The sequence below is a fragment of the Anopheles marshallii genome, chromosome 3, assembly GCF_943734725.1.
Source record: "Anopheles marshallii chromosome 3, idAnoMarsDA_429_01, whole genome shotgun sequence".
NCBI lineage: Eukaryota > Metazoa > Arthropoda > Insecta > Diptera > Culicidae > Anopheles > Anopheles marshallii.
Window position 1 is genome coordinate 35,587,084 of NC_071327.1, and position 14,341 is coordinate 35,601,424.

The 14,341-nt window shown below is 42.8% G+C and overlaps 2 protein-coding genes across 2 annotated transcripts; both read right to left on the reverse strand.

The window, feature by feature from the left end:
• Window positions 1-816: 816 nt before the first annotated feature.
• On the reverse strand, window positions 817-2,704 carry LOC128715628 (proton-coupled amino acid transporter-like protein CG1139). The gene is made up of 8 exons (XM_053810538.1): window positions 2,568-2,704; window positions 2,210-2,482; window positions 2,052-2,136; window positions 1,829-1,970; window positions 1,638-1,768; window positions 1,389-1,567; window positions 1,132-1,307; window positions 817-1,058 (listed from the first exon to the last, which is right to left on the reverse strand). Exons 1-8 carry the CDS (start codon window positions 2,702-2,704, stop codon window positions 817-819), a joined length of 1,365 nt encoding a protein of 454 aa, XP_053666513.1.
• A 7,028-nt stretch (window positions 2,705-9,732) lies between these two features.
• LOC128715934 (proton-coupled amino acid transporter-like protein CG1139) lies at window positions 9,733-11,626 on the reverse strand. Its single transcript, XM_053810856.1, has 7 exons — window positions 11,568-11,626; window positions 11,084-11,482; window positions 10,835-11,003; window positions 10,551-10,742; window positions 10,301-10,479; window positions 10,053-10,228; window positions 9,733-9,986 (listed from the first exon to the last, which is right to left on the reverse strand). The coding sequence occupies exons 1-7, from the start codon at window positions 11,624-11,626 to the stop codon at window positions 9,733-9,735; spliced, it is 1,428 nt and encodes a 475-aa protein (XP_053666831.1).
• Between the last annotated feature and the right edge of the window lie 2,715 nt (window positions 11,627-14,341).

The window sequence follows — 14,341 nt, forward strand, 5'->3', positions numbered from 1 at the left end:
AATAATCTATTTATAATAAAATGTAAACATAATTTCTCTTCTCTGCATGATTCTTTCCTGCCACTGTCTACGGCCGGGTTGGGTTTGATCGCGTGAATATATCCTTTATTGGGTGGTGGCATCAGCACCGCGTAAAAGCATACACACATGCATAGTAGAGTTCGTTTAATCGAATACTTTCGCTGCCATAATCTGCAATCGCCGTCGTGGTGCGTTTGAGAGTGATTGTACAAAGCTCACCGGCCTTTAAGAATAACGCGCGTGCTAAACGCCTGGCGTTTGTATGCAAATCTAAATCTACACCAAAATAGGCTTTATCGTCGTCTTCCCTTCGTTTTGAGGTTGCTTTGCGGTTTGTGGTAGAAACAAATTTGAGAAAAAACACTGAATTTCATCTGCACACCACTACATAAAAGAATTTCCTTTTGCGCTACTCAGCCGCATCTTGTGCCGATGAGTCGCTAGTTAAAGCTAACAATCAGTAAGTTGAGTATTTGTTTTACAAATCTACAAATGATATGTCACAAATCTTCTTTCTCTACCAGCAGACGAATTTTCCAGCAAGCGGCAGACCAGCCAGCCGCTACACTCGCCGTTGGATCCGTACCGCGAATGGCGGAGGGAATGCCCTCATCTATGGAAGCTTAGTGCACAACCGTCTTATCTAGGAAAGATTGCTATAAATAGTTTATGTTTCTGGTTTCGGTAAACATTTCCTGTAAGTTGTTCAATTTAGGGGCGTTCTGCGATCTAATCGAGAGCTTTCCGTGATCTGCCATAGAACTCTTTTGTGTGCAGATGTATAATTAGGACGAGTTACATGAAACTGAGAATAATATCCCGCACGCTCGTGTAGGTACCAGCTACCAGACCGATGACACCGAAGATGATCAATATGATGTCTTTCCAGAGTGTGATCTTACCCGGACCCAGCTTGTCAGGCCACAGCACACAGATCTCCATAATTGCAGGGAAAGCAATACCCAGCGCGGACAGACAGAATGCACCGAACAGCGAGATGAACAGACCCAATCGTGGAATGGCAACGGCCAGTAGGACTGTGAAAGCAAACGAAACATACAATTACAACATTTGACTTCAAACCCATGCAAAACGCCAATTCCTACTCACAAGTTGTAATGACGACAACAATTCGGACCAACATTTCGTATACCAGCTTGTTGTTGGAGTCACGGTACTTCTCCACCAGATAAACATTCCAGATAATATCGACCGGTACGTAGCATTGCAAACCGTATGAAATGAAGATGGCCACGGCGAACAAAATTCTGATCGATTGGGACATACTGGAAGAAGCATAGGAAATAGGTTCGTACATTTAACATTGGTGGAATGGTGGGGTGGGCTGGTGGAAACCCCATATTTACATCTCCTCCTGTGGCAAGTTAAGTGTTATACTGCCCGCCGATTCAGCACCATACTTCAGATAGCCCAAGAATCCCATACCGGCATAAAGGAAGACAATCACTATCATGCCCACGTTAAGTACTCCGCAGGTACCACCAAACGATTTCGGTGTGGCCATATTGTTTTCCAGTGCTATAATCTGTGCAAATTGAGGGGTAAAGTGATCAATGGAAATCTTGCAGAATGCCGAAGAGTTGGCTAAGAATTACCACTCCAACTGCTTCCAGTGCGAACAGTGTGGTACCGAAGAAGAGTGGAAATTTGCCCAGCTCAGCTATTGGCTGACGTTCGGAGATCGGTGGGATGTCATCCAAAATGTAGGCCAATATCAATCCAATGCCTGTGAGTAGAATGGAATAAGTATTTGATGTGTGTTTGCTGGAGGTAAAGGCGTACTAACCGACGAAGGTGATCAGGTTGGCCAACGTTGAGAATGGTGCCAGGACCTTTAGGTTGCGTATCATATTGATACCTATCAGTGGTACGAGAAGTATCAAGCAATGGATTTTCACATCTAGCTCCAACCAATAGTAGTCAACCAACTGTGGACGAATTAGGGATCACAAAAATTGCAGTGCCTCAGACGAAGTCTGTCTTCCAGAAAAGATCCATTTGTACCATACCTGCTTAATGTTGGTCGCTACAAACACTATGTACACGCAGCAGATACCCAGCTGATAGAAGATCATGAAGCCATCAACGATAACACTGGAATTGCGATGCGTAACGTTAAGATGAGCAAATGTACGGCGGTAATGCCCAACAACACAGCGACACTTACACAGCGTATGGTGCGAACGGCCGTAAACATGCCGGGCCCTCCTCAAGCGCAATCTTCATCGAGATTGGATAGGTGAGAATGGGCACACGATGACGCTTGCACAGTGCGTACTGCGCCTGGACGAGCACGTGCAAACAGTACGTACAGAGGATGCCGATCAGGATCGTGTTAACGATACCGGAGATGTAGCCGGCATTGTAGAATGCTTGCGGCATCGCAAGAATGCCCGTTCCGAGCGATCCCTTCAGAAGGTGGACCAACGTTTCGAAGTTACTGCAATAAATGGGAAAACGTACGTGACGTGTGACACGCATCTGTGGGGCAGTGGAGGTGTGTTTCCCTCCCTTTGCATACTCACGTCGTCGGGTGCGGTCGGTTGCGGTGCAGATGGGGATCATAACTCTCGTCCACGATCGTATTGCCATTGGAAGCAAATATTTGCATGTCCACGCTTGTGCCCTTCTTCGAGGGACTTCCACCGGTGGGGCTGCTCATCTTGGGGTGGGATGGGGGTGGTTGCCTGGGACGCTGTTCACTCACTCGTTGCTCGCAGTATACCGCTCACCGCAAGAGTTCACTGCAATTGAACACAAATCAGTCAGCGTTAAGTGAACTCAATTGCAGCTCGTTTGTTTGGTTTGGTAGGTCGCGATTTTTAATATTTTTGCTGTGCCTGTGTCACACTCGATTACATGAAGAAGAACTTGAATGTTTTTTTTCTTTTACATTCTAATTTCAACTCGCTCACATCCAAGCTCATGCGACGAAAAGGGAATTGGTAGAAGATAGAGAGTGCATATTGTACAGCTTTCCATTGAGAAGTCTCATATTTTGACCAAGGGCGACAGCTTGTTATTGTGTGCGAGTAGCAGGGAGTTGATTTATGTCAAAACAGACTACAAGCTAGTTTAATCATGATTAAAATTCATTTTTAGGTACTTTGTCACGCAAGGAAGCAACTACTTTATCTTCGTAAAGGAACTACGAAGGTCAGTAAGTGATGCGCCTATTATTGGTTTATGATCGAAAGATGATTAATTGTTCCACTTATTTAAAAGTCAAATAGCCAGCTGGCAAAAAAGTGGCAGTTCCAGAAATAGTACTGTGTGATGTTGGGATTGAGAAGCGATTGTGAGATATACACTGAAAAAGATGCACGTTTGGAAAATTTTATTTAATACAATGTACGATATCCTCGCCATTCCTTTGCCGACTGGGCTGAAGGATCTCGGGGATCGTAAGTTTAGCATGAGTTTTATAGATAGGAGTAGGTGGTCGAGAGGTAGTTGTGCGGAAATTGTAGTCTCCAATACGTATCGCACAATTAATTTCAATCCGCTCTGTCAAAAGAGCTTCTTAACTCAATATTTAATTGTGTCCACAAACATTTTGCTTGCTTTCCAATTAATTAATTATTTGGAACTAAACGATCAAGTCTTCCCATTCGGGAGAAAGGCAGCAATGAGATTTGGTACCGGCCCCGCTCTGTGAAGATCATACACTATTATCACTAAACCACCGGATCGTTCCACGTATGGGAAGTTCTAAAGGATTAAATATTTATCTCTGTTGACCTTGCAAACGGTAGCCGCTGCAGCAGTAAACATTCCAAACCTCAACCTGGAAACAATCGTAAATTGTGGTATGGATCAACAAATTCGAATCAAATCATTGCATTAACCCTTGCGCACACAGATCGGATGCAACGGGCAAAGGTGCATCGATTAGGTCATCGGTGCAAAGATACCTCGTCCACAGCGGTACAGACACTTTGCTCTACTCACATATGTTACTGTGTTTTTTGGCAAGCGCTACTAACTGACCACCGTCAGGCACCATAAAACACTTTCCCATTCGGAGGTACAACTACCAAGCGGATAGTAGAGTCGGCTCGAATATTGACGCTAATTGAAATAGATTAACCACCAACTAACTCGCGGATAAGGTAAGCGCGATCGAAAGTACGGGGAGGAACGGGGGATGGACAGTAAGGTGGAGGATAGCAACAAAAGCAAACGAGCTGACTGTAATGCCATCAGTGCCAAAATTAGCTTCAATGTCAGTAATGCAATCTGATTTGCTTGAAACTACTTCCCCGCACCCGACTGGGAGATGGGTTTATCAAACTAGAAACATTGTTAAAAGAAATTGACCCCTCTTGGATACACGCGATACTCTTGTTCGGTAGGAACTGGGTGTGGCGGCTTATTGTAAGATGATACTTTGCATGTGTTTTTGCCAGGGATGAGATGTCCTTTTTTGTATACACTGTATCACATTAGGTAAGAAGCTTTGTTCTTTTAGTTGAGCACCTCTTTCAATATTTTATGGGAGTTTTCCTTTTCGCATTGGAATCTTCAAGAGCACTAATTTAACTTTAATGACTAATTTGCTATATAATTATCTAACTGACATGAACAACAACTGCTTAAAGTATATAAAGTCTACGGAGTAATATTGCATGCACCATTTGTAAACACACAAGTATGGTGGAATTGACAGCTGTAGCTTCTTTTCTTTTAAATTCAACAGAGAAAATGAAAATTTCTCAAAAAAAAAAACGTCGTAATTTGTAATCACTTTTCTAATGCCTTCTCTAATGATTAATAGTTCCACCATGGATTGACTGACGTAATACGCACCAATAAAGCAATCGTGCCTATATCCCTAGACGCTTCACTGATAAACACTTGAACAGTAAATTTCACACCGCAACGGACAATTCAAATCTAGCACGCTATTGCTTCACTTCCGCTTACGACGACGGTCGTTAGCCATCTGTGCGCGAAGCGAGCAACGTATGCCGGATTCTTCTAGGAACGGTTCCGTCGAGAGTTGGTGAAGCTGCAACAGCAAACGATGGAGGAAAGATGGATGAGGTTGACCGACGCTTTTAACACGCGATGGTCGAGAAGTGGCAACAAGCGCGCGTCAGTTTGATCGAGACCGAGCCGTGCCTCCACGGGTCGGTGTTAAGGATGGAATGCGAGACAGCAATGGATGCTGACCGGCCCGTTGGCCGGTTGGCCGGTTGGCCGGTTGGTGACGATAGTGATAGGTGACAGCGAGCGCAAATTGAAAGAAATTATTGTGCCCTTATTGCAATTGTCTTCTCGGTGCACGGTTCACCACGTTGGTTTCAATTTCTTCTGCTCACTGTACGTCATTGATTATGCACGATACGATAGTTTTAGATTGTAACTCAATTGCGGACCGAAGACAAATAGGATTGCAAAAGCGTTGCATCGTTGCCACTAGCGACAGCCGTTGCTACTACTGAACCATAACTCTGATGGGTGATTGATGCACTGCATACCGTCAATAATTACTTCAATTGAGCCGTGAAGTGTGAACTATTTTTAGGTTCAATGGATGAGGTTTCATATGTTTCCGTTAAAGTTGTTCTATTCCAATTTCGTGTTACGTGGCGTTTTTCACACACTTGACTTTTCCCGAGAGATGGAACGATACATGTACTACTTGTTGATTCTTTTGAACGCCACTAGCGCTGCATTACTTCCCATCAGTCAATACAGCCTCGAAGATGTTTGCTAGGATGCATGGCGACCGAATAGTAGGCCACTTTTTTATAAACTTTGTATCGCACACGAACCGTGTGGGTGAATGTTTTGTTCGTGTACTCGGGGTGCTTCTAATCATGTCAGCACAAATTTCCCCTTGAATCAGGATACATTGGATTGATGTTGATGTTTTAACCTTCGGTTTAACCTCATCACCTTTGCACTTTAAATGTTATTTGGGTTCACTTTACTATTCGACTATGTTGCTAGTTGAATGTGTAAAATTGAATATCACTTATGAATTTATTTTATTGTTGTATTTTCGGTAAAACAGTCAAATAATCAATCTCAGCTTATAAATAATTTTACTTTTCAATTCAAAGCCTATTAAGAATGTATTTTTATCCAAAAAGATACAAACACAAACATGCTAATAGAAAATTCTGTATTTCTATTGATACTAAAACAATAATGTTACCAACAAGCCACTCGCAGAAAATGGAATAATCTGGTAATTTGTACAAAATCGTGTCTTGTTATTAATTGAACAATCATTTAATTGCTCCTGGCCAATTAAAACATTGTTGCCATTTCGACATTCCTCCGCCACAGCGAGTATGACAAAACAATGGCGAAAAAAAACGAAGGACGAATTAAATTGCCATCAAGATTTGCTGCTTGGAAGCAACAAACGAACGGAACTGGTTTTGTGCCTCGTGATGTTTATTTGATTTCCCGCCCGAGCTCACACAACAACAACAACAAAAGGCGTCATATCTCGTCCTCACACACATCCCGTGAGGTGGCATCTCCTATTCATCTGCCGAGCGTTTGCGTTGGTATTGGTGAGTGATTCCCTGCGCAGACACAGCGAAAGGTGTACACAATTCACCCTCCCATCGGATTTTCACTTCACGTGCTATCTGTTTTTTTTTATCTTTTGATTTACGAGAATGAAGTCCTCCCCCGAACACCGCCCAGTTCTGCGCCTTCCTCCACAGTTACCACCCACATCCTTGGGGCGACTAGATTTTGCAACATATTTCTGGTTCGTTTCATGCTCAGGCCCATGTTTCCTCATACAGTGACCGATTTTACAACGCATAGCCAACCAATCTGGCGTGGGATGGTCCCGCACGGGCCACACAACCGTCTCCGAGATTAATCTATATATATTTTCTGCCATCTTTTCATTCACGTGAATTCTGTCGTTTGCCTCCCACCCGTATATGCTAAGTAAAACCAGCCCGCTCTGTAGAGGGACGACTAGACAGCGAAAAAGAAAAAAAAAAAAAACACCGGAATGCACCGCAAATGCAGTTGGAAATTATGTAACGTGTCAAACGTGCCAAAGTCCTTGCCGTTCGGAAGCACCACACAAACTAACCGTCGTTTCCCCATTTACCGTGCACAAAATACGACCGAGCGTAAAACCTCACGGCGTAGTGTTGAAAGTGCGGGGCGGATATTCCGGGTAAAGCCCATTACAGCATGAAAACACCATAAAGTACGCGTGCTTAACGGAGAAAGTAAGGATCGAAACAAATAAACGTAAAATACACACCCCTCGCACGGCCGTTTCGAACCGGAAACTTCAAGTGCAGCCCGTCCCGGTAGAAGGGAATGAGTAAAACGCACGCAAAAACTATCCGCGTATCCGTATCCTTTCCCGGTCACCAACGTTTCGCAGTACAGTCGCAACAGAAAATGGTGGCGTCGCTTGAAGCGGACGCCTGGTCGTTCGTGAACTGACTGACGGTGCTTGATGCTCGTTCATTCGACGCGTTTCGGTCGGCTGCAAGGGGCACGCGACATCACGCACACTGTTACTCAAGCCATCGTGGTATACAGTGATTGCCGTTGTTATAAAGCAGCTCGTAGTGTTTATACTTAATACGGCATATTCTCTAACATAATCGCATGGTTTTATCGCTATTGTTTGGCAATACAGTAGCAATACAAAATAAGCAAAACATTAAGAACGGTGTACTTCGATAATAGGTTTTATTTACATGAAATTACAAACCTGCCAGTGCCGATTTGAGCAACAATTATTAAACATGCTCTCCGTTTGCCTACACTCAGGCGTAATCATTGTTTTTCATAACGAGATTTCAGCAGTATCTATGCTCTCTATGCTCACGGTTATTTTACGGTTAAACATGTTGAACAACTATAATCATTATCAAAAGCTTTATTGATATTTTTAAATATGTTATTATTTTCTGAAATTATATAATTAAAATTATCTGAATTATCTGAAAAATAAAAAAAAAACTAAAATAGAAAACATACTCTCTTGTATACATACATGAAGTTGTATGGATGGTTTGAAATTCATTTTATCAACAAATTAATTTGTAGTTTTATGGTTTGTCCTTTATAAGGAGTGCTACTCGTTTGTATCGACAGAATAACGATGTCCATACCCGGATTTACCGATTACAGCTCAGGGAATACGAGAACAATCCAAATGATTTGAAAATGGGGGCCAAGATGATTATTTTAATTCGACCATCTGCAGAAGTCAAAATATTTTGAGGATATTATAAAAATTCAATTTTTCCAAATTACATTTTTTTATTTTTCGTTATTTTCTTCAATTTATTTACTTCCTTCTGGTTACCTATTATCATTTTATCACTTATTTTTCGCCTATACGCACTACTAAACACAATATTAACGATCGAAATTGACATACAAAGTGGTACTGACTCTAAAGGCACTTTTGAATCATCATCTTGTATCATTTGAAGCAATCAGGACACTTTAGTTTGGTAAATGAAGCTTCCTAGAATTAAATCATTTGAATGAAAAACTTCTCAAAACACGACTTTTGTTCAAATTCACTCAAAAGTAAACAATAATTAGGACAACGTCTAAAATGTTTTGACTCTCACACGTAAGGCGTATGCTTTTTATTATGCCAACAGATGAAGTTAAAGTGCGATAAAACTAACGGTCGGACGAAATACACGTCATATTTTTAAGTTGACACATACGTGTAAGCTTATTTAAAAAGTGTATTTTCATATGAGTGTCATGTAAAGGGTAAGGCTCCTTGGAGGCCTACTTAATCGGAATGGTAGTTGTTGGCCACTAACTAAGTGGGGTATGCCGATAGACGATCGGAGATGGAGGTGCTCGTGGGAAAATTTTAGACAGTAGGTACACCAAGAGGTATAACTCTCGAACTTTTAGAGGTCCCATTTGTCTCTGATGCTGTAACGTTCTTCAATGCCCTCCTTGACGACGAGGCCACCTACACCAACTGCCATTAAATTAGTTAGGTTGGCTTATATTGTTGCCAGTTGCCGGTTGGACTGGAGGAACCAAAAAGAACACATCGCTGCAAAATAGCTGTTTTCTTTAAAATACTAGTTTATTGCAACTTCACTTACGCTATGTACACAACTTTTCAAATTTCCGTTTGATTATTTCGCTTAGCTTAGCTAGTCTTACAAGATAGATATGTTCGTCCTGGTGGGCTTCATGTGCATAAACCACCGCTTCACAGTTGCGATCGTTGCGATCATAGGGAACATCAAATGAATGTGCAAGAACACCTTAAAACAAAAGCACATATGACAGAAAAAATTGAACAACTGACAGCAAATGGACCGGCCGACTGGTAAGCCATCGCCCGTCACATCGTGATCAGGAGATCAGGAGCAGCACGCTGGTGGTTCGACAGCTACACCTAACGCTTTGACTTCTCGACGCATTTTGCATAGGAATGGTTATGGCTCTAGCAATTATCTTCTTTCTTTTCCAAATGTTTCCCCCTGTCTCTTTCTCTCTCCCACACATTCAATCACACACCCTTCGCAGTCCTTCCCTAAAAAGTGCACTTTCTCTTTGTCGCCAGGTGCGCTGTTTACGTGTCGAGTAATACTTATTTGTAATGATGGAGTGAAAAGATGGCGAATCAATACTTCATGTTGGTTGCGGATGTTGATTTTCGCTGCTTGTTGATTGCTAGCGCATACAGCCGCACAAGCCTCAATCGTCATGCCCGAAGGTGTGAATGATTTCGATCATGCTGGTCGAGGTACCGATCACCAGCCCCAGTATGGCTACCACACCAATAACGCTGTTCTTCACAACCATCCACACCTTTGCCATACCCTGCCGATGGTGCCAGTACGTGCAGGTTTGTATCAATGCAGGGAATGCAATGCCCAGGGCAGAAAGGCAAAGTGCTCCGAACAGTGAAATGAAGAGTTCCAGATTGGGAATGGCTACTGCCAGCAGGACTGTAATGAGAGGAAGTGCATTAGTTGAGTAAACCCGCGTTGGATTCCATATATTCTACTACGTACATGTGATTAACACTAGCACCGTTCGTGCGATGTACTCATAAAAGATGCTTCGTGGAGAATCACCCAAATTCTTCTTCAAATAGTCGTTCCAGGTAATATCAATCGCTACGTAACACGCCAGTCCATGGGTGATGTAGATGGCGAAGGCTAACATTCCCTTAACGCACTGTGCCAAGCTGCGGGAGGAGCAAAAGAATAAATCACTCAATCAAGGTGCAATGGACTTGGAGATGGTTCAAACTACTTACATTTCTTCCTCAGGCAGATTCAACGTAATCGATCCCTTTATAGCTGAACCGTAGTTCAGATATCCAAAAAAGCCCATACCAATATACAATGTGACGATCAGGATCATAGCTTTGTTCAGCACACCGAAACTACCACCGAACTTTTTCGGATTTTTCATCTCATTCTCCAATGGCAGGATCTAAAAGCGATAAGACGTGTGTAACCATATTGTCGAATATCGTCGAATAACACACCGAACTGCTTACTCACCACACCGATTGCTTCCAAAGCGAACAGCACTGTGCCGAAGAAGAGCGCGAAACCGCTCATTGTGCCGACTTTGTCGCGATTCTCGAACGAGATGGGCTCGCGGAAGATGTAGTACAGGATGATGCCGAACGAGACAAGCGTCACAAAATTAGCTACCGTCGAGAATGGTGCCAAGAATTTCAGATTCCTAACCTACACAATGGGAGATCCGGTAACAGGCAAGAGACGAGTTAGTACGTGCTTGAGAGCACCAGAAGAGGCAGCTCCGGCAAGTGTTTACAAACCCAGTTGATCAGGATGAGTGGCAGAAGAATGATCAGCATGTACAGCCGCACATCGGTATCTGTCTCGGTGTAGTAGTCAGCAATGGCCTTAATGTTAGACGACACAAATACAACGTACACGCAGCAAGTACCGAGCTGGTAGATGAGCAGAAACACGTTTACTATATGTCTGCAAAGGTAGATGAGGGAAGGAGAGCAATTTATTAAATTAGCAAAGGGACTTCTAGCCACAACGATGCCACAACCTACATTATAACTTTGGATAAAGGTTTAAGCGCTTCCGGTCCTTCAAGCAGTGCAGTCTGCGTAACCGCCGGATAGTTCAGGCTCGGCACTCGTTTCCGCTTGCACAGCTCGTGTTCTGCTTTAATCAGCAGGTGTATACAGTAGGTACAGAGTAACCCAATCAGCAACGTACCGACCACACCAACTGTCCAGCCGGCATGATGGAAGGCGTTCGGCATGGCAAGGATGCCCGTACCGAGGGAACCCTTTAGCAGATGAATCAGAGTCTCATTGTTTGTCGTCGGATGCTCAACGTGTCGATGCTGGTACGGATCGTACTCCGTCTCGAGTCCGGGTTTCTTCTCCTGGATCTCCAACGTGTACATGTTGGGATCGATAGTCTTCGCCTGGGGTGGTTTCTTGCTGCAAATAGGCCACAAAGAATAAAGGACACACGCTACGTCAGTACCAAACCGCGACCACCTTTGACCGATTGTGCAACACTTACCCATTGATTGCTTCGTCTCCGACGAACGCGGTATTGGTGTGGCCTTTATCAACCGTCATCGTGCAGGGCTGCAAAAATAAATGCAACAAGAGCAGAACCTAATTAGCATCGCTGGTGAAGGCTGATTATCGTTTATTACCGGTCGGGTTGGAGCTAATGAGTGAGGAATGCTGATGAATTGCACAGGCAAAAAGATGAGGTGTTTAACCAAATTTTCCACAAAGAAACGCTAGCTTGTGCTCATAACAAAAATAAATGATGCAAATTTTGGACAACAATAATTGGGGTTTTACCACCTTACTGCCATGCATGGTAAGTGTTGTACATGTTGTTTTTTGTTGACAAAGTATAGGTAAACAGATGAATGGGAACAGTATTAGGTAGACTGTTTTCTTAGATGCTAAAAGCATTAGAGCTTCATCACAACAAATATTAGGTAAGCACAAAAAACGGAATTTTTGGGTGTAGTTCGGAGCTATCTTCAGTATATTTTGTATTGATGATTTTGGCACAAATACTTCACTTATCAACCGCCTTAAAATATTTTACCATCTTAAGGTGGTAAAACAAAATGTCTCTTTTCTTAACGAATTAGCAAATAAATTATAGTTATCATATTTAGCCAGTTTGATACTCGGTGAAACACAACAACTCAACTATTGGTCAATCGTTAACTTTAAATGGGCCTCTCATAAAAAAATATTTGTTTTCAATCTCACCACGTCAGCACTAAAATATTGTCGTTCCATGCCTTATTCCCAGCAAACAACAATAAAAAAATGCCCTTTGAACAATGCTGCGCAGAAGGATATTCGATACAATATGTTTTCTATGTGTCAATTGGTGTTTCATGCTTCGAACATATTTTGCATCCAACCTTTGCATAAATGTCTCGGTAAAGCAAATGTAAAACTTTGTGTTTAATGATCGATATACAAATACTAAACTTCAAGAACTTTGATAATTTCGGTGATATAATATTTTTAATGTCGGTAACTTAGAATCTTGATGGAGGCGCGAGGTAGCGGGGTGTATTGGTAGCGGCGCCGGTTACCACTCAACAGGACCAGTATAAAATCCCATCCATTCCAAACCACCGTAGCAACGACTGAATATCCGGCTTCGTGGTAAAATTAAGTTAAAAACATTCAAACATTAAAAGGTTACTAGTTATTTCTTTGGTATTCTACCGTGAAAAATCTGAATAAATCTGGCATGAATCTAAAAATGGACAATTATTTTACACAACAACTGTATTACAATGTATCTCTTTCTCATGTATCTGTATTTTGAAATTGTCCTTTATGTAAATAGTTTACAGTTTTGTTAAAGTGGTAAAGAATAAAGATAATGATTTAAAGTGGCCTTTTTATTCCATTTCTACAATGGGAGCAACCACGGTAATCAGAAAAAGTTTTCATACTCAAATTTTTGCTTCTTCTAGTTCTAGTTCTGTTTGTGTGACGTTCCTTTTTGATAGATGTTATCACAAAAAAAACCATGAGGTGGTAAATTCATAGCTGTCGTGTTTTATCTATTTCACCTCTGCTAGGTAAGCTCCCATGAATGGTACAGCTGTCATCTTTGGCTTTGTAACCATCGTCGTCATCGTCAGTGACTACCGCTCGATGGGTTTTGTTTTCGGACGGATGCTGCGTAGGTCAATAGCATTATCAATAGGTAAACAAAGAATAAAACAAAAAATATGCGCTATCTGCCGCTAACAATGCGCTATCTGCCTGTATCTAATGATGTATATCTTTAACGGAGTAAAATATCAGTTTAGTATTGATATGTCGCCCTGCCTGAAGGTTAACCGGATAGGGCGGAGACATAGAACTCGAGAGCACACAATTAATGATTTATAGTCGCACGTCGCTATGCCAATCTAGTTTACTTCGATGGATCCGGCTCGGCCTAGAAGCCGGCATAGAACCGGTTCCGAAAGATTTCCCCCGAACAATGTTTTAGAATGGTCACAATTCGTCGTCAGGACATGGGCGCGAACTGCATCGGGTTGGACAGGTTCGAGTGTTTCGAGTCACTTTGTATCGAAAATGGTAGCCGCTAGGAAGTGGTTACTAGCTCAAAACGGGTTCCAAACCCCTGGCGGAACAATTCATTTGCGATGATAATATAAGTTACCCTACGGTCCCTATGTGATGGCATTACGATCACGATCGAGCGAGCACGTGGCGATCGGGTGCCAGTCAAGCAGGAACTTTGGCTTTATCCGTTTAGCCGACCTTCGACAACCGAACCGGGGCAGCGTACCGGCTAACTCAATTGCGCTGATCGCTCGTAATTCTACCGATGCATCCTGTCATTATTCGGTTATCAGGGCCCCTCCAATCAAGGCGGCTGAAATGTGTTAAACTCCCACCATCAATTCGCTACCGTTCCTAGACAGCAAGACGCTGCGGTTGGCACACTACATCGATGACATCGTGCCGCACTCCCCGGGGAACGGTTACGCTGGCCAAACAATTGAATAATCACGTGCAGCTGCACTTCTGCGCTTCATTATGCATTCCACCACAAAACCACCGGGAGGACAGGAAGCATCGGCACAGCTGATTCAATGCAGCAGGAGTTGCACATTCGAGGGCCGTTGTACACGCGACGACCACAGTTTAAGCGGCGAGGAACGTTCGTTTGCTTAATTACTGCAATCTAATGCTGCCAGTAATGCAACGATCGCTCACATTCGTTGCTACCCGTTGTGACATTGACATTGGGCCATGAAAAATCCGTCGCCTGTGTGGTGTGATTTG